This window comes from Camellia sinensis, unplaced genomic scaffold, assembly GCF_055761805.1.
Source record: "Camellia sinensis isolate YWXY unplaced genomic scaffold, ASM5576180v1 Unanchor1, whole genome shotgun sequence".
NCBI classification, from domain to species: Eukaryota; Viridiplantae; Streptophyta; class Magnoliopsida; order Ericales; family Theaceae; genus Camellia; species Camellia sinensis.
The window spans coordinates 15,958,823-15,982,649 of NW_028128987.1; the positions used below are offsets into that span (position 1 = coordinate 15,958,823).

The following is a 23,827-nucleotide window of genomic DNA, read 5'->3' on the forward strand; positions in this document are numbered from 1 at the left end:
TCGTAGCTCGAAATGGCGTGGGTTAAAAGGCCCGAATTGCTTTGTACACCCACCCTCCCACTGTTCATCCCCTCCCTCTGGAAAACCCACACATACACACACAGTTCCGTTCATCCCCTCCCTTTGGTGTCATTTTTTTTTTTTTTTTCAGAAGAAGTAGAAAATTAGAGGAGGAGGAGGAAGAAAGGAGGAGGGAGGAGGAGGAGGGAGGAGGAGGAGGACTGGAGGGGGCCCAATTATTAGGGCTAGAGGCGGAGGCGGAGGCGGAGGCGGGGGGTGGAGGCACGATCGGGTGGAGGCGACGAGCTGCGAGCTGCGAGCTGCGACGGCGGGCGGAGGCAACGAACGAGCTGCGAGCTGCGACGAGGACGGCGGGTGGAGGCGGCGGAGGCGACGAGCTCTTCTCTCCTCTCCTCTCTCTTTCTCCCTCTCTCCTCCTCTTCTCCTCTGTTCAACGAAGAAGAAGAAGAAAATTGCAAAACGACGTGGTTTTCAAATTTCGGGCCATTCGACCCTCACCCATTTCGAGCTACCACCTATTTTTCAAAAATTAATTATCAAACAAAAGTCTCTTTTGAGAAGTGAGTTAAAAGTCACTTCCCAACTTTTAATTTATTTTAAGTCACATCATCTCTCACATTTTTTACATATTTTTTAAAAAAAGTCATAAAAAATCAAAAAACCAACAATCTTTCCAAAACACCCCAATGCCTTTCATGTCACAAAAATAGGCCTAGAACAAATCCACAAAACAACCCTTCAACTCTAATTTAGGAATACTTTGAAAAAATAATTAAAAAATAATTTTTTAATTTTTAAACTTTTGAATCTTTTTCTTTTTTGAAAGTGAATTAAAAAATTACTTTTAATTCACTTCCCAAAATATTCCTTACTGACCTATTCTCATTCTTTGTTACATCTCCCCCCTCACTTTTCCTTTGTCTTCAACTTCACATAACATTCTCCCTACCCTAATTTTTTTTTGGTAGCAGGACACAACCCACCTCACCCCAACAGCCCCCCATAGACAGTAGTACCATGACCCAAATGAAACAAGTCATATATGGAAATCTTTTTTTCTCATGAAAAACCATTCCAACATTTGAATTCCTCATTTTCTTGGCTTCCAAACATCTCCTCAGTTCATTCTCTTACCATCACCACCACCGTCACCCTCCTTTCTCTTCCCTGATTCTGCATTCATCCAATCGTCTCTCAAGAAGAAAAAAAGCCCTAATTTTATCTTTCATCAGGCCCAGAAAAATTGACTCAACTCTCTCTCTGAACTTCACAGTTTCTCTTGATATCCACAATTCCCATCACCTTTGAGGCTCTGATCATCATCTTACCAACTTCTAAGTCTCTGTATCTATCTCCATATCTCTTGCTGTTGAAGCCTTAATTGTGCTTTGGGGCAATCAGAACTGTGTTCATCATTGTTTGATCAAGTGTTTTGCTAAATGGGTCCACCTCAAATTGCTTTTCTCGATTGAAAATTAACATTTTTAGGGTTTTCTTATAATTCTGAACTGTGTTAGGATATCTGCATTGGGGCTAACAATGTCGGAGGACATGCTTTTGCATTTCTCTTCCAACTCTTCAAACCAATCCGATCAGTCTCTGCCCACAAAAATTGCAAAACTCGAAGCTCGAATGGTTGGAAAGGCTCCCTCAGCTGCGCCTGCCCCGGCGCAGGCCACCTGGCCAGCTGCTCCGTGTGTGGCGAAGTATGGAGTTGCTGCTACTGCAGAGAATTTGTCTGAGTCCTTGCCTTCAAGCGATTCTGATGATGATGTGAGACTTGAATTCTGTTTATTCATTTGGATTTGTAGTTGTTTTGATCTTTCACACATGTTTGAGATGTAATGTGGTCTGTTTTGAGTTTGTTTATGATTGCTAGCTCAGTAATAGGCATGATAATAACCCTGCCAATTGACGGTGAAAGCGGAATTCCAAATCTTAACCAGGCTGCGGGGTCCAAATTTGACAGTATATGGACATAGAAAATGTTACATTAATGTTTTAGTTGAATCTTGCAACTTCTGGAATGACCCAAATTTTAGCTGAATTAGCATTAAAAGTTGAACAGCCATTCTTTTCCTTGAATTGTTATAATCAATTTCCCGAGTTTGGCTGGAAAGTTCAGCTTATGGATAAACTTTGTATGAATCCAATTTCAGGTTCAACTGAATCTGAGATTTGATTAGTTTTGGAAAAAAACTTGTTGACTTTGAAATTGTAATGAAGAATCAAATTGAATCTAATTTATTGAATTCTGTTTGTACACTTGCGTTTGTAGTTGTTTTGATCTTTTACACATGCTTGAGATGTAATGTGGTCTGTTTTTAGTTTGTTTATGATGCTAGTTCAGTAATCTGATAAACCCACAAATTAACAGCGAAAACGGAATTCCAAATCTTAATGGGTTGTGGGGTCCAAATTTGACAGTATATGGACCATAAAAAATGTTGCATTAATGTTTTAGTCGAGTCTTACAACTTCTGGAATGACCCAAATTTTAGCTAATTAGCATTAAATATCAAAACAGCCATTATTTTTCTTGAATTGTTATAATCAATTTTCCTGTTTTTGGAGGAGAAATCCGGTTTAGGGATAAGTTCGTATGAATCCAATTCCAGGTTCAACCTGAATCCGAGAGTCGATTAATTTTGGAAAATACTTGGTGACTTTGAAATTGTTACAAACAGATTAAATTGAATCTAATTTTTTGATCCTCAAACTGACACAACAGGTAACTATGCGGTCATTGATATCTGAATTTTATATGGCAGCTTGTCACCCATCGGGGGTATAATGGCAAGGAAGTACATTAACTTGTTCGACTTCAAGAGCGAGCTTTTAATTTGTGCTATCAACGTAGCTCTAACTTTCTCTTTTTCAAGGAAGGTTTCACTAGTAGATTGTTCTTCTTGGTCAGGCAAGCCTATATGTTTAATTCAAGTTTTAGGATTGAAAAATTGATTTGTGAATTTCATTTAGTCCTTTACGAGATTGAGTTAGAATGTGTTATGTGCTGTTAGTAAGATGTCATCTTGAAGTTATTCTCTTACTTGGCTTCAAAACCCAAGTATGGGGTTGAAGGGGATACATGCTGGATTTTGTGATTATTTATTATTCCAAATATGGAGTGAATGTAGATATGCAAGGTTGCATCCATGAATAAAAGGTAACTATAAGCACAAGAATGTCCAAGCGCACATTCACATTTTCTGCTTATTTCTTTAAAATCAACCACTAATAGTTGGGAAATGTATGCTTGCATGAACAATACAATGCGGAATGCCTGTAGCAAAATTGTCCAAGAAAGAATTAGAAGGTTAGTAAACACACCAAATGATTGAAATTATATCTTATTAGGACAAACAAGAAAAAATGGAGTGAAAAAAAATGGCAGGATTGATAAATAATGATAGAGATGGAATTTATTGTTGCCAATAATATAACTAATCTGTAGAAGTTCTGTGAGCTTTTGTGTATTTAAAGAACTGTTTAATTTCAGCTGATGATGCACTCACCCTCGACTTGTATGTGTCAGTGCATGCTTGTGTGTTTCTGTACATTTTTTTAATTTTAATGAGTTGTCTTGTCTAGATTCGTGGACTGTTGGAGTAATAATATCTCACAATTAGAAGTTCTGCATTTCCTCTTTCGGAAACAGATTTTGTGTTTTAGTTGCTGTGATTTATGGTCTGGTTCACCTGATTTTTTATTTTTATTTTTTTTTCACGAAGCATTATGGTTCAAATGCTTTTTAAAAATCTCTGAATTTTTTCCTTCTTTTTGAATTCAACAACGTTGTCTTTTTACTCTTATGATAGAATGGAACGGCGTATCTCATACAAGCAAATACTCAAAAGCGCCGGAAACTTGAAGAAGATGACAACTCATCTGCTTCTGAACATGTTGAGGTAGACTTTTATATAGCAATTGTTTGCTTGATTGGAGCTTCAGTGTGGTGATATCTGTCTCAAGTATTAAACTTTTTTTCTAGCCACTTATAATCTTTTACTTTTTCAGCCTTTGTTATTGTCTATGTTTTTTGAACACGTAACGGTAATGTTATGATATGTTTGATATTGATATGCTATCATTTACTGGTACTCTTCTTAGGCATGGCTTCTTAGGTATTAGCTGTTATTTCTGCATTTTTTCTCTTAGATTTTATTTTAATGAAACAATAGCATAGTGATGCTTACATATGAATGAATCAGGCTGTGGCTGACATAGGACAAAAGGTCGTGGAAACCACAGACCCCAAGCCAGGTGTAGATGTGAATAGGAGAAGACAAGGCCGTGGTAGGGGGCATGCTGCTTCAGGCAGGGGGCGTGGTTCCAGAGTTAATGGTCAGGCGAAAACACAAACTTCTCCTCCAATTAATTCACCATCAAATGGTCAGCTTATCAACTCACATCATAAGGTATGATCTGTACAACATGACGTTCTCCGATTTCTTTCCGTATCTTCTTCAACTGCTGCTGCTGCTCATATGGAATTGTGAAACATAGCAGCAGGGGATGCCCTTTTACATTGTGATTGGGCCCAGTGGAGTACCATAAGATGTTGATACTTGGTTTCTAGTAATTGTAGTACCATATGAGCTTAACGCCTGTAAGCTCTGTTGCATATGGCACTGTTACATTAGTTCACTGTGTTATGCAGAAACCTTCAAATTATTAATGTAGGCATTATAATATATTAAAAAGAATGTCCCAATATTTGCTGATCTAGAAAGAAATGGGCCTAAATTATTGGGAAGACCAGACAATGAATTGTGGATGATTGATATCCTATCCTCCATTTTTTGTCATCATTATTTTGTGTGCTGACTTAGTATATGGCCCAATTTAGACGATATTGATTTATATTTTCTTTGCAAGTAGCTGTTCAATTGTAATCATTTCCCTTCAGAACTGATTCCTGCATGTGGCATTGCCGTTTGGCCATCATTACACTATTGTGGCATTGGCGAGGAGAGTTTGCCTTGTGTTAATTGATTGTTGCTATGGAGTATACAACACTTAGAATTGTTAATAAATGTTGATTATTTATTCTTGAATTAAGGAGTAGAATTCTGTATAACTTTACATACATGGCAGGTCGCAGTCATGTATTTTTGGTGATAAGATAGTTGCTTTTGCAAAATAATATCATCCGTATCATGTCTATTAAGGTACTACATAAATACTCATTGAAATCCTCCTTGAAATTAAACACTGGTAATAGAATGTAATTTACTGCCTATAACGTGGTAAAAAATGTCACCAGATACACCAATTAGAAAAAGTCCACATCTATTAGATTGTTCCATGCCACTACTGTATAATATTTGAATATTAATATGGACAGTATCCTAAGAGTGGCCTTGACTAATTTTGAAATCTTTTAATTTTATCCATCCCATGAACTATTTTTCCACCAGCTTTACGTAAATTTTGATATGAGATCACTGCTGGTTGGTATTTTCATTTTTGTTGAAAATTCCACGGTAAGGACACAAGGATTAGTTTGGTTTTTAGTATTTATAATTAGAGATATATATCTTGGTAAGTTAAAAAATTAATGGGCCCATATGTGCTGGGCTGGAGATTCCCCGGATTGTTAAAAAAAGTAATTATATATTGATTAGTCATGCTATCATATGCATTGAATGTGCTTCTAGGTGCCTCAGCATTAAGTGACAGTATCAAACCAAAGATAAGTGCATCACAATATCTTACCAAGATAAGCATCATGATACACCTTCGTCCTTCTGAGTTGTTGAGAGACACATGTCCTTTTTTGTAATTTATGTATTAAACTCAAATTGTATGCATCAACTAGGCATTGGCTGGCAATGCCTAAGGCTGGTGAAGAATACCGTCATTCGTCCTAAGGCTGCATCCTATTGTTTGTTTGGTAAAACTAGGTTTATTTTGCAAGTGCAGAAAGACGTGAAAGGATGACTTTTGCTTGTGACTTTATGGTTAGCAGCAACATCAAGTGATTTTATGGTGGTAATCCATTTGCTGTCTTCCCTTTGTTTTCCCCCCTTTTGCAGGATGGTTGGTCCAAAGAGCAAATTGGGAGTGATGACCGCTCTTCACTAGAGGTATTGTGTTTAATTGTTTTATGGTGAAATTTGTTTCTGGTAGGAGCTTTGATTTGCTAAAAAGGGGAATTGAAAGAAAAATCTTCTGCTGCATAATGTCCGTTTTTGTTTTAATTTTTTACTATTTTGGAGATGGTTAGATAGGATAATCCTACTGCCTTAGGTACTCTTGCATTAGATGCAGTGAGCTTTTGATTTCTCATGATCGTGTATGCTTCTGTTGTCAACTAACTTTAGGAGGAGATCACTTCTTTACGTGCAAAAGTTGCAGCATTAGAGGAGGACTTCAAGAAATCCCGTCAAGAGGCCGCTGATTATCAGCAACTATGCCACCAGTTAGAAAAGGTATAATTATCCTTCACTCATTTGCAGTGTTCAGTTTTGAGAAACTTTGTTCACTTCAACCGGTGATCTCTGTTTTCATATTCGTTATTGAATTTCACAGGAACTGAAGGACCTTAAAGATTATGACCAGCAAATGAAGCCAAAGGTATGCTTTTCAAATCTTTATGACCCCTCTAATCAATAGCATTGTCATTCTTCAGTGTTGTGTTTGGCTGTTTGATTTATTTGCATAACCAATCTGCTTTTTAAAACACTTTGATGTATTAGCTTTTGCTTTCTTTGTTTTTCATGTGCTATAGGTATTTGATTGGTTTGCTTCCTTCTTTGATGCAGAGAATGAAGATAATATCTGATCTGTTGATATCTGTCTCAAAAGCTGAGAGACAAGAAGCTAGGTTGAAAGTACGCCAGGACTCTTTGAGACTTGGTAGTGTGGGTGTAATCAGGTACCGCATATATTCATTTTGTTTTTCAGTAAAGATATACTCAGAATAAATCATTCTCCTTCGATTTGGTTCCCACAAATTTATGGAGAAACAAAGACATCGGAGGAAACTGACCTCCAGAAAACGCACAGGAAAGTTGCTAATAAATATTTCTTCTCTTGTTGAAAATAGATGGTGACTTGAATTATCTGGATTGCAATAATTTATGTTATATTGTTCAAACTTGTCAGACTTTAGTCTCTTTCATATACCAAGGATCAAAATTTCGTTTTGGTGTGTCGTTTCAGTCAGCTTGGAAACAGAAACATTTCGTTTTGGAAACAAAAGGGAAAGGATAAAAAATTTGGAAACGCATGAAAATATTTGGAAAGAAAAAAAATAAAGGCGATATAAATGTTTATGCAATCTCTATAATTAAATAATTGAACATGTGTTGTACGCATTTCTTCACATAAAGGGCACAAGTATACACTCCGGAAGTAAATTCAATGCAAACCAATTTTGTATGCTATCTGTTTCTTTACCCATGTATATTGCAAAAATATGCTATATTCAATTGTGTATGCTTCTGTATGTTTTTGGTTGTCTGAATAGGATTAGCTCTCAAATATGCCTTCATTTTTTGGTGATGGCAATTGATATATAGGATAATGCTTTTTAATTTGCTATTTTATCAAGTCAATAGTGTTATCCTAAACAGTTGTTTGTAATTACCCTATGAGAGATACTCTTTGAAGTTATGTGAAGCCCTTAATTGTTTAGATGTTGCCACCGCAGAACTTTTTATAACTCTTGATGTTTGAGTTAAAAAAATTCCGTTCATCTTTTCCTTTGTTGTTTATCAATTTATATTGGATATTAATTTTTTGTTTAATAAAATTGCAGAGCTGGAACTATCATATCTGAGACATGGGAGGATGGTCAAGCACTTAAGGATCTCAATGCTCATCTTGTATGTTTTTCTCTATTTTGTTATGAAATAGCCACCATCGTAATGTCCTGGCTCTTTAAATTTCGTGTACTTGTGTGGGATGACTCAAACCTTTTTTGGGGCCAGAAACGAAAAAAAATCTAAATGAGGGCTTTCTGTAGTTCCATAGGTTTTGTAATTTTTGGCCACTTATTTATATCTAATAAAACTATGCTGTGCATGTGTGTAGTTATTAGTCATATTTGTGCTTAAGAAATCTAATTTGGATCACATACTAAGAAATCTAATTCCATAATCCATACCCAATTGGCAAATTAAATTTGGATTTTGAGTTAAGTGAGAATAGTCAATGTATTGACTCCATACTTTAACCGAACCAAGTTAAAGCCTTGTGTCCAATTAGGTGGGATCGGCTGCATGAATCAAATTTTTTATTTTTGCTCTGTCAAAGGCTCTATAGTAGAAATTAAAAAAAATTAATGTGAAAACTCTAAAATCAGAAGCACAGGAGATTTAGCAATTGATGGAATTTGAGGTCCATGATTCCAAAATCCTGTAATTTCTCTAATCTTATGACTCTAGATCACACGAGCATACCCCTAGACAAAGATTAATACATATATGGACGGACCTGGCTTCTTTTGTTTTTTAGTGGGGGAAGTATCAATATGAAATTCTCGTTGGATAAGAAATGTCTGGCCGTATTTCTTTTAGTAAAGAATTTGACCTTTTCATTACACATTCTCGTTTGTCACATATCCTACTTACTGTACTTTCCAACTTGAGTGATCACTGCCAACAGAGTATGTTATGGTTTTGTGTGACCTAGTTTGATTCACTGCTTCCTCTATGAACTTTGGTGGCACAATAAACTCAAATTTCATAATACTGGAAAGATTTTTATCTGACCTTGATTTATGAAGTGCTTAAATTCAATGATCCAAGTCCATGAAATTGTTCTAATAGAATTTACATTGATGTGATTTTTTGTTTTATAGAAACATTTATTAGAAATAAAGGAAGCTGTTGAGCGGCAGCGAAAATCATTGAAGAAACGACCGACAGGTAATTTTTTTGAATCTTCATAAATCTGATTGTTGCTACTTTTTGACTACTTTTGTATTTTCTTTGGCCAATTCCAAACTTCGAATTTTTGACTACTCTTGTTTGTTTAGTGCTCTTCACTCTATATCTCCCAACCAACTTGATTTATCAAAAAAAAAAAAAAAATTTCTCTCCCAACCAACATGGCCATCCATTTTAAACCCCTGTTTTCAAACCTTTCCTTTTTTGCTCATCCGGGTTTTCAAACCTGGAAGGCTGCTTCGTATTACCATTTAACACAATTGAAGCATTGCCAAACATTTTTCTAGGAAAGTGGGGCTGTGACATTTGAAAAACACATACTCCAGTCATAGAGATTAAAACCTGTCAAACCTTGACATCAAGACTGCTTCCTAATTATTGAACTAAGTAAACCTCACCCTTCTTCCCTTTCGTGTAACGTCAACAAGCTATAATTTTCTATAAAATCGGACAATTCCTTAACAGCAGAAGAGATACTCTTAATGATGCATCCTTATTTCGATTGAAGTGCTTGCTCTTCCTTATTGCTCAATCTGATGCATCCTTATTTTTCTCTCTGTGACCCGCCTTCACCAACCTCAAGTGTGCAGCCCCTAGTTGTCAGTGGCGCACAGTCCACCAGAGACATCAGTTCCACCTCATCAGTCAACTATAAGCTTCAATCTGCAATCCTCTCAATAGACTTTCCTCACCCTCCAAATTTCCTATCATCTCAGACCTGCCCAGTGCAGTCCCTTCTTTCACCAACTTCTTTTAAAGCTCAATTACTCATGTGCCACTCTGTATTCTCTTCCTTATCAGAATCAGTATGACCTGATGCACTCTAGAGCATTCCCTACTACATGGGAAAAGGTTTGCTTTGCTACTCTCATAGCCCTCCTTGGCTTCCCTTTCTAATTCATGTTCAATAGCTGAAGCTACCTTGTATGTGCTCACCTGGTTGGGGCTGATTGCTATAGGACTTTGCTTCAACTCTTTTCCAGGTTACTGAAGTTTTAGCCATTTTTCCAGCCTCCTCATCAGTAGGAAAACTTTAACAATTCATTATTTTTTCTCCTTCTAAACTCGTCCCTCTCTACAGTGCCCCCCTCCTCATCTGTTGGAAAACTTCAACAATTCGTTCTTTTGTTCCACTCATCAAGAGCAATAAAACCAATTACCCTGCGCACCACAGATGCAAAGGGAGCCCTAAAACTCAAATCTGAATGCCCTTGCGTTAACAATTTGAATCAACCGAGGCACCCGCAAGTCCAACACAAGCAGCTGTTCCTTTGAATGATACTCTCTCAAATGCAGTGCCATACAAGCCTCAGACTGATGGAAGTAGAACCATGCCTATACATTCATGTCCTACACCTTGACCCTATTGAGTGTGAAACGAAGTCCCTCATCGATTGGGTACATAAATAATGTGCAATATGCAAGTGTCACCCTCACCTCAAAAGCTAGCTTTTGGGGTTGAGCATGCTCACTCGGCAGCACCTGCCACGTGTAGGCCAAGGATGCACCCTACCCATCACTAGGTACTTAGGTTCTTATACCATTTTACATGGTCTAAACCGTGTAACATTGAGAACTGTTCATTTTTTGTTTGCCCAAGGTCAACACCTCAATGTGGCATTCCAAGGAAGAACTAGGTTACATGATGTGGTCTCCTTCAGTGCCTTCCTATACAAAGTCCTAGCATTAGATGTGTTATGTGTACTTCTCAGGATGAGGAGAGGCTGAGCCATGAGTTGAAGCACATGATGCTTAGTTATTTAAACACCATCCATCCCCCCCCCCCAAAACAAAAAATAAGGACTTTACTCCCTTTCTGTCATGTCATGTGTAGATTCTTCATGGGATGTCTACAAGATAGGTTTTTGCCTTAGTTGGGACCTCTCTTGTTTACTGCACTTGCATTTGGCTTTACCTCGACACTTTCTGGTGTTTCTGTATCTAAAGCCAAAAATAAAAATAATAAAAATTTAATACAGTGCTGAGTCTGCTGATCCTGTTGTACTATGTGAATCACTCTTTTGACTTGGTTTCTGAGTCATTTCAAATTTGATCCTATTGTCAATTTCATGTCATTATATTTGGCTGTCCACCTTCTGGGCTTGAGACACTGCTGTATGCATATAATTGCATCGTGGTAGTTTAAGGTTTTGTTATTTATTTTGAATCCTTAATATACAAATTTAAGAAGTTCTTAGAATATCCCTCTCTCCCCCACTCCCAATTGTTATCATGTGTAAGTCATTTAGCAAAATTCTGAACACTAACCGTGTTGATCATTCATTGAAGATAAGGGAGATGCAATAGATGCTGAAACAGGGTCTCAGGAAGATGATATTCTTATGCAGGATGAGATCTACAAATCCCGTCTAGCCAGCATCAAGCGTGTAAGTTACTATTTTTTTGTAATTGTCATTCTATCCCCATCCCCACCCAACTAAAGACACAAAAGGGGGGCCGGGGCAAAAAAAAGAAAAGAACACTTATCTCATTGAGCCATGGATGTCCTTCAGGAGGAAGAGACCGTTATGCGCGAGAGGGATCGATATGAACTAGAGAAGGGAAGGCTTATACGTGAAATGAAACGTATACGAGATGAGGATGGTTCTCGTTTTAACAATTTTCAGATTTTGAACCATCGATATGCACTCTTAAACCTTCTTGGTAAAGGAGGATTCAGCGAGGTTTACAAGGTCAGAACTTTGGCAAGTTTTTATTACTTTAAGATTGAGATGTTTCTTGTTACATCTGTAGTGTTCCACAAAGGCTCTATTTGTTGAAACAACAGTCAAGATCATTCTGTTGCCTTTGTTGGCAAATGTTAAAATACACCTTTAAGCAATCATTTGATGTAAGAAATTTCGAGCAGGCTTATGACTTGGTGGAGCATAGATACGTCGCTTGTAAGCTTCATGGGCTGAATGCTCAGTGGAGTGAAGAAAAGAAGCAAAGTTACATAAGACATGCAATTCGAGAGTACAATATTCACAAGACCTTGGTCCATCATCACATTGTGCGGCTTTGGGACATTTTTGAAATTGACCAGAATACATTCTGCACCATCTTAGAGTACTGTAGTGGTGTGTATAGTCTCTCAGCTGTATGATCAATTCTTTATTTTTTTCCCTCTTTATTTGTGTAGTTAATAGTTAATTGAAAATGTTACCTTTAGGTTATGCTTTAAAAAACAAAGATTACTCAACAAATTTTTGCTTTACTTCTCTACTTTTAACTCACAATTTTTTGCAGGTAAAGATCTTGATGCAGTTCTTAAAGGAACACCCATACTACCAGAGAGAGAAGCTAGGATCATTATTGTTCAAATATTTCAAGGCCTTGTTTACTTGAATAAAAAAACACAAAAGATCATCCATTATGATTTGAAGCCTGGGAATGTTCTCTTTGATGAGTTTGGTGTTGCTAAAGTGACTGATTTTGGTCTTAGTAAGATAGTGGAGGATGATGTTGGATCCCAGGGCATGGAACTCACATCACAGGGAGCTGGAACATATTGGTAAATGCTGCATCAATTGTGCATTTCTTCTCTTAACCTTGGCAATATTTTTGAGTTCTCGTAATCTGTGTTGCTTAAGATTCACAGTTTCTGTTTGCTTGCATGCTTCTTACTTTTTGCAAGTAGAGAATCCTCTTGGACCCATTGTTGTCAAATTGCAAATCGAATTTTGAATCATTTTGCTAAAATAATGAATCGTGAACCGTAAGATTCATTTTATTTAATATAACATATAATTTCTTCTATGTATATAAATATATAAATACACACACAGTGTTTAAAATGAAGTAAATATCCATATAACTAAATTTTATACATGTATGTATGTATAAAATCATGTATACTAATATAACTAATTGATCTCTTCTATATATCTTGATAGCTTGGTGAAAATGACGTCATTTCATGCATTACGTAAACAAAAACAAAATAGAGCTGAATCATATTGAATCGCACGATTCACTTAATTTCTGATTCTGCAGTATGATTCGAATATGATTCGAATGGTTTTTGTTGCAACTCCTATGGAATATTATGAATCAAATCGTGAATTGTATGATTGTAACAACAATGCTTGGACCAATATGAACTATATCTATGGAATATGGCAATATTATGTGGCTCAGACAGTCTCTATATGTGGAAGATAGATGAATACTGGTTTTTGCTCCAACCTACTTTGCGTGAGAGTTGAATTCAGGAAGGAAAATGATATATTTTTCTTTATTGGTTTTCTGGAGATACACAATCAAGAAATTGGAGTAAACCTGACCTAATCTGGAAAACAGAAAACATCACTCTATAGGATTCCCTAGTGTTTCTTTTCATGATATTGTGTATATTTATTTCAAGTCAACTGAGAAGCAAAAGCATTCTATCTCAATTGCTAAGCCAGATATATTTGATTAGCCCTAGTTAGTCCTTCGGTTTAGGTGTTAACAGGGTGGGGTGGAGTTTAAATGTGTCTTTAGTTCAATCTTTGGCTGGAAAAGGAAAAATCGGTTAAACAAGGTGAAAATAATTTTATTGATTCAATTGGTTTTCTTTAGTGTCCAATGATCATTTAATGTTATACAAGAATATTAATTTGATTCCTGCAGACATAGTCCAAAATCAATCTGTATTTCTTACATGATTTTGGTTTTATCACAATAGGACCTAAGACTTTCTTTAGTTGAAATTTGATTCTGTTGGTGATAATGTTTTAGGGATCTTGATAAGGTTTCTATGGTAAGTGACATATTTTTAATTTTATTTTCAATCTCTTAATTTATTACTATGGTTTTTTTTTTTTCTTTCCCTAATTCCATTTATCATTTATGAGTTAGAACATATTCACCATGTACCATCCAAAGACCGCTTCTTGGTTTTAAGCTTTGATTTGTATTTTTCTGTATCTCTCCTCTTTCCGCTTTCTATATGTTCTTACCTGTTGCTAATTTAGCAGTCAATTGATCATTTCTTGTCCTGTAAATTCAGGTATCTGCCTCCGGAATGCTTTGAGCTAAGCAAGACGCCTCTCATATCTTCTAAGGTCAGTGAAATCGAACTATATTTTCATTTGTGAGGACTATATTTTCAATGCATCCCGATACCTAATAGTTGTCCGCTTTGAAGTATCTTCCTTTAGATGGAAGTGTTAATGATTTCTGTGTTTCACATGCTCAATTTAACAGTTCATTTTCTTAGGCTAAGGTTATTCCTAACATTATATTTTTTTTTGGCAAAATAGGTTGATGTTTGGTCGGCTGGTATTCTACTTTACCAAATGCTGTTTGGCAGACGTCCTTTTGGGCATGACCAGTCACAAGAGCGAATTTTACGCGAAGATACTATTATCAAAGCTCGCAAGGTGGAATTCCCTTCCAGACCTGCTGTCTCAAATGAAGCGAAGGTGGGTTCTTCCAATTTGTTCATTGCCACTCATTTGGATTAGTAATTTTTTTTTTTTTTTTTTGGTGTCCTGTTTCCAACCAAAGTAAAAAAAAGAAAAAGAAAAAGAAAAAGAAAAAAGAAAAAGGCAAAACAGGTAGAAATAAAAATAAAGACAAGAAGAAGGGAACAGAGAAATAAAAAAAAAATAGTTTTCTTTGACATGGCTAATTGCTCAGGAAGTATACTAGTTTCTTCAATACAATTCCTCACATCTCTTTGATTTTCTGCAGGATTTTATTCGGCGATGTTTAACATATAATCAAGCAGAGAGGCCAGATGTGTTGACCGTTGCTCAAGATCTGTATCTTACATACACAAAGAAGTGAACATGATTACCGACTAGCCTAAGGGTCGTAGGCCTGAGCGGGAAGGTAAAAGAAGTTTTTCCTCAATCAAGTTCTGAATTAAGAAGAAGAACCACAGTACTTGCAGGGGATTTTGTATAGTTGTAAAGCTTTTGTTATTCCCCTCCCAGCTCTTCTTGCCCAAAAAATAGGGTTTCGGATATTCTTTTTATATAATTTGTGTTCTTATTGTTTTGTTTGTTGCTGCAAATGGTTGTACCTTTTTCTATGAAGAAGTGGGAAAAATATGGGGTACACTCAATTGAAAGTTTGTTTTTTTCGTTTGTTTGTTTTATTTAATTTTTGCCCAATTTGTGTTTTAGTGATACCATCACTCAAACCACTTATAAAAGTTCAGCTTACCATCATGAACCAGGCTTCTTTTATTAGGGGTGTTAAAATAAAATAAAAATGAAAATAAAAAAACTAGTAGAACGGACCTATCTGGACCAGTGGTCTAGTTGATTATGGTTTAATTCCCAGATTAAGGTTCAAAAGAACCAAATCGAACCGTTTCCTATTTATATGATTTTTTACATTCCATAGATTATTAGAAATTGCTTTTATATAGTGCTTGATATATTTTATGAAGAATTTGATGATAACATTGCACATTTTATAAAAGTTGATTTTGAGAGTATGTATGCTTATGATATGTATGTATTTTTGATGTTTTTGTCGGTAGAATTAGTATAGATATACAGATGAATTTTATATTGTAGAACCCAACTAGTTTTGCAGGGTTGTACTGATTACGTTTCAAAAGTTTTATGGTTAGGCTTAGTTTCTAAATTATTATAATTATAAAGACCGTTTTACGGTTCGGGGTTAAAAGAATCTCAAATCAATCATCTATCCAAAACTAAGCGGATTGAAAAAAATTTACAGTTAAAAGAATCTCAAATCCATCATTTATCCAAAACTAAGCGGATTGAAAAAAATTAATCCGCAACTTTCAGCTTGTCATCACGTATCCGTTTAAAATGCGGCGGAACGGTTTGGTTCGTTCGGTTTGAGTGGATTGAAATATTTGCTGTTCACTCCTAATTGTTATGCTTGTTCAATAGCAAAAAAACGATTGTCTTTGTTTTCGGTGAGTTATCTTCATCGTCGGTCTACAATGTTTGATTTCTCAGAATTATTATAAATAAACCCTCTTTCTTTCTCTCAAACCTATATATATGGGATATCAAAAACTAATTGTTCTGATTTTTCAATGGCAAAAAAAGATTGTTTATCACCGATCTACCATCGTCTCTTGCGAGTTCATCATCATCTCCATCACCGATCTAACATATTTGACGCAAACTCCATTCCTCTCTTTCACTCCTACATATATGGTATATTGACTATGATTATATGACATATATGGTAGAGAACATATATGTAACAATAAAAACTTGGTACATATCAAACTTGAAAAGAATATTCATATCCACAAAAAATATCAAATGGAATATGAATTTATTAGGTCAACTCTTTCAAAATCTTAGAATATAAGAATACGCATTGGATCTATTAGAATTTAGAAGTCTATGAAATATGATTTTCATCAAATTTTCCTTATTTATAATTGGAATTTCTATATTCTTACAAAGTTTTCATCTTAAAAAAAACAAATAAACAAATTTGCAGGGCTACTAATTGGATCTGGATCTTGTGTAATATATATTTTTCATCCAGTCATTATCCCATGGTTGATCAATAGTTAATTTAACGATCAAAGTTTAACAATTAATCGTTATCAATAGTGGCGGCTAATTAGCTTGCTCACTGTGCATCCGTTTGGAGACACGAGTTTATAGTTAAAAAATTAAAAAATTATTATAAATTATCACATTATTTTTTTATAATTTTTTTTTAATTAAAATAGTAATTTTTTTTTTTAACAAGAAAAAAGGGTTCTGAGGTGTCATCACGGCCCAGTGGGCCCTGACCCCGGGATAACCGGTTGCCAGTCAAGAATTAACTCCCACCATGTGAGGGACCCACCACCGGGGCACCATGGGAGCTCAACTATACACCGTAGGCCGCCGAGGGTTCAAACTGGAGTACAGAGGAGGTCTCAAAGAGAATACTTCCACACTCCTCCCAGGATTCGACCCTGGGTCAAGCCTGTGGAGACGAGTTACTTTCTCAACTGGGCCACCACCCCGGTGATAATTAAAATGGTAAATTGGTAAACAAGTTGAATTTTCTCCAAAACTACATATTCCTTTGAAAAATAAATAAAATGTGACTTGTTTCCTATATTAAAATTATGAAAATAGTTGAGTGTGAACCACATATAAAAAAGCGTCATCTCCTAGTTCCTGAAGAAATATATTACTGTGTGTGTGTGTGTGTGTGTGTGTGATGGCGTTTTCATTATCTTGTGCGGCCACTTCATCATCAGCATCATCATTATCAGCGTGGTGGATTCCACAGTATTTGAAGCATCGTAACGAGGATTCATTTGTGGAATTCAAGAATTGCAATCCAAGGCAGCCGAAGAAGAAGAATGTAGTACTAGTCGGAGTATCAATATTCTCCATTAAATCTGAATCAAAAGACTACTCATCTTCATCATCATCATCATCAGAAGAAAGTAGAAGGAAATCAAGGAGGTTGGAGATAGGGTCTCCAATTATAGTAACAGAAGCTCCCAAAATGATCAAAACTGCCACCGCTGTTCCTTGTCTCAGGCTTAATTCTGGCTTGGTCAACCCTGGCGATGTTGGCAGGTACTCTCTCTCTCTCTCTCTCTCTCTCTCTCTCTCTCTCTCCATTTATATCTTTCCATGTCAAGGGTTCTCTGTCTCCATATTGTATATTTCTCTGTTTCAAATTCACATTTAACCTTAATCATTACCAGAATGGCAAAATTACCTGACTCGATTGTGGGGTGTTTTGGGAAGGGAAAAAAGAAGAAGAAGAAGAAGAAGCTAGTTTTTAGCTTTTTTTTTTTGTTTTTCTCATTTTGATGGCAAAAATTATGAGTTAGTAGCTTTATTGATTATGAAATGAGAAGTGAAAAAAATAAAATAAAAAATTGTGCCTATTTACCTCAATTATTTGCTTCTTATTAGGATGTAATAATACATATATGCAGAATTGTGTCAAGAAAGCCAAAAGATGTATGGGCAGTTCGTCTCACCATTGGTACTTATCTCATAGATGGCAAATATTTCAAGCCCTTGGATCTTGAGGATTGATTCACTTCATTGTTTTACTATATATTCAAATGTATACATGAATTTTCATGAGGATTCATAAGGTCTTCTTTTAATTTTTTAAATGATTTGTTGTTGTATTTTACATTTGTGATTTTTATCACCTGAGGTTTAAAAAAATACAATAAACTTCGTAAGTTTGGTATAATTATTGATTTTTCTTTTAGTAAAACTAAAGTAATCAAAATTAATTCAGATGATTTGTAGACGCAGAATAAACAAGAAAAAAACATATATTTTAATATATTAGAGATGATAATATATATATATATATTTTTACTTGTAACAAATTATTGATAAAAAGGAGACTGAGTGTTAAAGTAAATTAAAATTTTAAGGAGATTTAGTATAATTATACTGAATATATTTGGCTCAATATATTTTCTCTCAAGAAGATCAATATAATTTACCCCTAAAAATAAAAGGTGTTAGATGATGTTCATTGAATGTTGGATCATTTGTGTGTTCAATATGAGGCACATGGTGATTATAGTTTATTTTGATTTGAGAGTTTGTGTTAGATTATTTGGTGCAATTTCTACTTATAGCTTATTAGACAGAAATAATTTAAATAAGTTGAAAAAAACTAATTATTTGAAAATTGGGGTGAGGGTGCTTTTAGCTTATATTTTCTGATTATCAGCTTTTAACTTAAAAAAAGCTCCACGATTGTTAGTTACCGTTTTGGGGGGTGATTATAGCTTATTTTGATTTGGGAGTTTGTGTTAGATTGTTTGGTGCAACTTTTGCTTATAGCTTATTAGGCAGAAATATCTTAAATAAACTAAAAAAATTGATTATTTGAAACATATAGTAGAGGTGTTCTTAACTTTTACTTTCTAATTATCAACTTTTAACTTTAAAAAAATTCCAACAAATAGGGCCAGGGCCACACTCGCTAAACATAAATATTTGTCAATATTGTCACAAATTAATCTCATTATTAATAATAAAATTAATTTTGTCAATGTTATTTGAACATTTGGTTGAATTAAAAAATTCATATAAAAAATAATAAAATGTATTCTCAAGAGATTCATATTCTTTTAGAAATGTGAGAATATCGTAGGGATCATGGGCACGAGTTTCCTATAGTTTGAGAAAGTTATTTTAACTCAAGTAATAGGAATCACTTTCATTGTCCATTTCAATTTGTTTCAAATAGATGAATCATGAGAATCCAAAATTATATTTTATTCTCTTTTAAAATTCTTACCATCCAAACTAAGCTTATTTGTAGATGGAGTGGTAAGTTGATCCCATTTTTCTCCCTTCAAAAATTACTTAAAAATACCTTGTTTTTTGAGAATCCACCCTGATTTTCAAATGTTGTTTTAATCATTACTCATTTAATGATCGTAATTTTATCTTATCTAGATCTAGTGACTCATGTTAATTTAGATAGTTAAAGTAGCATAACAAGAAGCCCAAATTCTTCAGGAAGGACTACACTGCTTTGGGACCAGGAAGAGAAGGGAATGAGCTCGGGTGGCCTCATTTCGCCTTACCAACCCTAGGGAAAATCCAACTAGCGTTTCAAACTAGTACATTTTGTAATTGACTCAATAGCTTCTTCAACAAAAATTGGTTATTCGATAAAGTTTTGAATGATTTTCTAGTTAGATTGTTCTTGCACATTCAACGGCAAGTCTAGAACAAAAACAAAAAATTACAACTAGTCCAATTTTGCATCCGTGAACGAAAAAAGAGCTCAAATCGCTATATGTAGCCTACATTGGATTAGTGGTCAATCCAAAATTGAAGGGGAAGAGTGGATCATAATGTGGATCCCCAAAATTCATTGGGAGTTGATTCACGTTCTTGAACCAAGTCTGGGAAAGTTTCCCAGTGAATCCGTAGTCCCCAAAAAGGACATCAGTCACGCCTTTGCCTTCACTACCTGGTAGCCACGCAGCAACAAGAGCATGAATGGAGGGGAGGTAAGGCTCGATCACAAGAGGCCGGCCAGAGATGAGGACGACAACACATTTTACACTCCCGCATACGTTGGTAATTGTATCAGGACCGGGTTTAGGAATCGTCAAGTTCAAGTTGTCTCCATGAAACTCAGCATAAGGTGGCTCTCCCACAACAACAATTGCATAGTCAAAGTTTTTGGACTTGGCAAAATTTCCATCGGGGTTCTCCTCGTAGACAACTTGTGTGTTTGAGCTGACTGCAGCTTTGATGGCGTCTAAGATGGTAGTTCCTATCCATTATAAGATGATAATCTCTTGTTAAAAAATTAAAAATAAAAGTATTTTCAAAAACATAAATCTTGAAATTGACAATTAGGATACCGGCAGTTAGCTTGTTGCCACTCATTCCCTGCCAAGTAATAGTCCAACCACCACATTGAAGACCCAAATTGTTTGCATGACTACCGGCAACTAGGATACTTTCCGCATTTCTGGGGAGAGGAAGCAAGGGACTTTCTCCATTGTTCCCATTCTTCAAGAGCACGAGTGATTTCCTCACGGCTTCCCTTGCTAAATCTCTATGAGCCTGTTCTATTAATGGTTATTGTTTTGTTTTGTTTTTTATCGTATAGAAGACATGAATAGTTCAAAAACATTTAACAAATAAAGGGAGAAATAAAGTGTGAATTATTAGTTCACTAACCTGACTTCCAAGATGATTAACTAGGCTAAAATCCGCCAATGGATTCTCAAAAAGGCCCATAACAAACTTGACCCTCAAAATCCTTTTGACAGCATCATCAATACGACTCATGGGGACAATATTCTTTTCGACTAAGGATGTCACGATATCAATGAAGTCCGTATAGTTGGAAATGGCCATGATCTATAAATAAATAAATAAAAAAACCCGAGCAACGTTGGCTTCAAAGTCAGAACTCATTTTCACTTATTAGAAAGTATTGTTTCTACGTAGAAGAGACTACTAACCATGTCAATGCCCGCTAGAATCCCCTTTTCCACAGAGTATGTGTAATTTGCAAGGACCGGAGTGGTGATCTTGTCAATAGCTTGATAATCAGAGATGACAAAACCCTAAAATTTTTAACAAATAACTAGTTAGAACTGACTTTTTTGAATTATTATGAACTAGCAGTGTTTTCGTTTCATCAAAATACTACTAAATATACCCTAAATTTAAGGGTGTCCTTGAGGAACCCGGTAACTAGATCACGATTAGCATGCATTTTCACTCCATTCCAGCTCGAATAAGACACCATGATTGTTCCCACGCCGTTAATGATGGAGTTGTAGTATGCAGGCATGTGAATGCTTAGCAACGTGTGCCAGTCAGTCACGGTGTTGTTTTCATCGATTCCCTTGACCGTGCCACCATCACCCACAAAGTGTTTTGCACAAGCCAAAACTTTGTCCCTTTATAAGATTGAAAGAATAATTGGGAATTATGTAAGCGTGAAATATTTATAGTGTGCGAATATCAATAACAAATTATCGAAAAAACAAGCAATTAGGTCCCAAGATAGGCTTACTTTCCACCAACATAAGGAACACCCTTTCGATTAGGGTTCTCCCCTTGTAAACCGATTACCATTTCAGACATTGCTTGTACAATTTTGTGATCCTCGCTATAGCTTTCATAGCAACGACCCCATCTTGGATCTCTGCATACCTGTTTTATAAATGTTTTTTTAGGATCAAACATTAGATTTTATTTTTTGCAATTCCACTAGTCTGAGAAACTATTATATTTGGGAGCATTGGTTTCTGGATCTGAATGCATGTATGCATACCGCAATGCATGGTGCAAACGCATAAGGAATGCCAGTAGCTCTAACTTCAAGAGCAGTGGCAACACCAATCCTCTTCACAAGTTCTGGATCCCTGCAACATGACAAGTCTATCAATACAATTGTACACACTGTGACAAAATATTTGATGTAGCTTCTGCTTACAATTTTTGAGGCAGAAATAACTTAAATAAGATAATTGTTGAAAATAAAGAGATGTGCTTTGAACTTCTGCATCTGATTATTAGTTTTTAACTTGCTAAGAGCTGCACCAAATAAGTCTACACATAGCTAGTATGTTTCCACATGATTAGTTAAATTGTTTTGTTCAACCTGACTCTTCAATGTGTTTGATACCTACAAATTAAAACCCATATGCCCAATTGAGCACTTAATGCATATAACAAACGTAACAAACATATTTACTCACAAATATGCAGAAAAATGAATCAATATCATCATCATCATCGTCATCATCAACTAGATTTTAAAAAGTACTTGCCTTGTTGCTCCAAGACCAATGTTATGTGGGAAAATTGTGGCCTTATAGACATTGTTGTGTCCGTGCACTGCATCGATTGCATAAATCATGGGAATTCCAAGCCGACTTGAGAGCGAACCTCGCTGAAACTGATTCACCATGTTGACCCAGTCCTCGGCAGAGGCCTCATTACGAGGAACGCTTCCTCCACCGCTTAGTATGCTACCAAATGCATAATCCCTCAAGTTCTCATGGGTGGCATTGGCCTTTTCTATCTGTATCATCTGCCCAATCTTCTCGGCTAGAGTCATCCGGTTCATGAGGTCACGTATTCGAATGTTAAGGGGCTGTTTGGGGTCCTTGTATTTGGTGTATTCTGATTTTGGTTCTGCCATGGCTGTCCATAGGCATAATATGAATAGGAATCCCACTTGGGGAAGAATTGAGACCTTTGGTGCCATTGTTGTAATTCACAAACTTGTTTCACTTTCTAAAATCAAAAACATAAAATCAAGATTCATATTGATCAATTGGATGGGAGTGAAAGATTGTAATGACAGTGGTGCAAGCGTGATGCATTTAATCTAATGTTTGGTGATTTGATGAATGAGAATTTTTTTGTTTTTGTTTTTGCAATTTGGTGTATGCAAACAAATATCTCACACACACACACACACACAAAAAAAAAAAAAAAAAAAAAAAGCCCTGATCTGAAGAAGAAGGAGAAAAAAGTAATTCTGATGAAGAAAGAAAAGAAAAAAGGCGCAAATGCAGCGGATTTACAATTTTACATATAATTTTTTTGGCAATTTGATAAATGAGAGGAATGGGTTGAATTTAAAAATTATTAGTAGTTATTAACTAGGGCAATTAACAAAATGAGCAGCATGACAAAACTTCAAAATTGTAATGAGAGTTATTTACTAGAGCAGATAACCATATGAGCATTTTTGAAGGAAAAAAAAAGAGTGAAAATTTTAAAATTGTTATGACTTGTGTGTTTTATGTAATTGAGAGTGATTCTGATGAAAAATATGACACACACAAGATGCATTGAAACCTATAATACGAAATGTGTACATGTTACACATGTATATAAAGAATTGGAACATGAACATGAGCGAAAGAGAAAATCAAAGAACAAAACAAAGAAAAAAAAAAAAAAAAACTGCATTCAACATAGTAGAGTAGAACACCCCCCCCCTCCCCCCCAAAAAAAAAGAAAAAGAAAAAGAAAAAGAAAAAGAAAAAAATAGTGGTTTAAAAACAAGTTCTGCTGAAAAACAAGGTACACATAGGCGTGCGCACACAAACAAACAAACAAACAAACAAAAAGTCAAACACTGTTCAAGAAAAGAAGAAATTTTCAAGTACCTGTGATCGACAAGGATGAGTTATTTATTTTTGTTTATTTATAATTTATATATATATATATTTTTATACTTTTTTTGGGACAAATAATAAGAATGAAAACTTGAAGAGTGAGATAAGCGAGTGAGTGCATTTATATGCATAAAAATTCTGGTATATGATGATTCCGTAGCATACGGTCCGGTTTCTAGTAAGGAAAATTTTGAATGCTAAACACAGTTATGATTCATTTGTTTCACCAACTAATGTTCCGACATGAAAGGCCTCCCCTTCATGTTTTGTAAAAATTACCTATTATTAGCAATTTATAGTAACTAAACTGCAA

General features: G+C 35.5%; 3 protein-coding genes across 5 annotated transcripts; 2 read left to right on the plus strand and 1 right to left on the minus strand.

Annotated features, from left to right (window-relative positions):
- The first annotated feature begins 894 nt into the window (after positions 1 to 894).
- LOC145814369 (serine/threonine-protein kinase TOUSLED-like) lies at positions 895 to 14,991 on the plus strand. The gene is made up of 16 exons (XM_082911156.1): positions 895 to 1,794; positions 3,840 to 3,929; positions 4,233 to 4,439; positions 6,060 to 6,110; positions 6,348 to 6,455; positions 6,556 to 6,600; positions 6,789 to 6,901; positions 7,787 to 7,853; positions 8,831 to 8,897; positions 11,208 to 11,305; positions 11,432 to 11,611; positions 11,788 to 11,998; positions 12,168 to 12,432; positions 13,912 to 13,966; positions 14,165 to 14,326; positions 14,598 to 14,991. Exons 1-16 carry the CDS (start codon positions 1,561 to 1,563, stop codon positions 14,691 to 14,693), a joined length of 2,049 nt encoding a protein of 682 aa, XP_082767282.1. The 5' UTR covers positions 895 to 1,560; the 3' UTR covers positions 14,694 to 14,991.
- Positions 14,992 to 16,956: 1,965 nt separating this feature from the next.
- On the plus strand, positions 16,957 to 18,071 carry LOC145788626 (uncharacterized). 3 transcript variants are annotated; one of them, XM_082910473.1, is made up of 2 exons: positions 16,957 to 17,434; positions 17,803 to 18,071. In XM_082910473.1, the coding sequence occupies exons 1-2, from the start codon at positions 17,067 to 17,069 to the stop codon at positions 17,903 to 17,905; spliced, it is 471 nt and encodes a 156-aa protein (XP_082766599.1). In that variant the 5' UTR covers positions 16,957 to 17,066; the 3' UTR covers positions 17,906 to 18,071. The 3 variants fall into 3 exon arrangements, with proteins under 3 accessions (XP_082766599.1, XP_082766600.1, XP_028062301.2); XM_082910474.1 differs by having other exon boundaries at positions 17,002 to 17,434; positions 17,780 to 18,071; XM_028206500.2 differs by lacking the exon at positions 17,803 to 18,071 and adding an exon at positions 17,566 to 17,773 and having other exon boundaries at positions 17,007 to 17,434.
- A 1,582-nt stretch (positions 18,072 to 19,653) lies between these two features.
- Positions 19,654 to 22,592, minus strand: LOC145814008 (uncharacterized). Its single transcript, XM_082910475.1, has 8 exons — positions 22,153 to 22,592; positions 21,654 to 21,744; positions 21,393 to 21,532; positions 21,033 to 21,276; positions 20,833 to 20,937; positions 20,546 to 20,728; positions 20,224 to 20,428; positions 19,654 to 20,132 (listed from the first exon to the last, which is right to left on the minus strand). Exons 1-8 carry the CDS (start codon positions 22,590 to 22,592, stop codon positions 19,654 to 19,656), a joined length of 1,887 nt encoding a protein of 628 aa, XP_082766601.1.
- Positions 22,593 to 23,827: the final 1,235 nt, after the last annotated feature.

Bases quoted from the DNA above. Each gene is read 5' to 3' on its own strand.
- LOC145814369 (XM_082911156.1), top strand. From the start codon at position 1,561: ATGTCGGAGGACATGCTTTTGCATTTCTCTTCCAACTCTTCAAACCAA. The intron at 12,433-13,911 runs GTAAATGCTGCA...CTGTAAATTCAG, and splicing joins CAGGGAGCTGGAACATATTG to GTATCTGCCTCCGGAATGCT. The intron at 14,327-14,597 runs GTGGGTTCTTCC...GATTTTCTGCAG, and splicing joins CTGTCTCAAATGAAGCGAAG to GATTTTATTCGGCGATGTTT.
- LOC145814008 (XM_082910475.1), bottom strand. From the start codon at position 22,592: ATGGCACCAAAGGTCTCAATTCTTCCCCAAGTGGGATTCCTATTCATA. The intron at 20,729-20,832 runs GTTAGTAGTCTC...ATTTATTTATAG, and splicing joins TTCTAGCGGGCATTGACATG to ATCATGGCCATTTCCAACTA. The intron at 20,133-20,223 runs GTATCCTAATTG...TATAATGGATAG, and splicing joins TGGCAACAAGCTAACTGCCG to GAACTACCATCTTAGACGCC.
- LOC145788626 (XM_028206500.2), top strand. From the start codon at position 17,067: ATGGCGTTTTCATTATCTTGTGCGGCCACTTCATCATCAGCATCATCA. The intron at 17,435-17,565 runs GTACTCTCTCTC...AATCATTACCAG, and splicing joins AACCCTGGCGATGTTGGCAG to AATGGCAAAATTACCTGACT.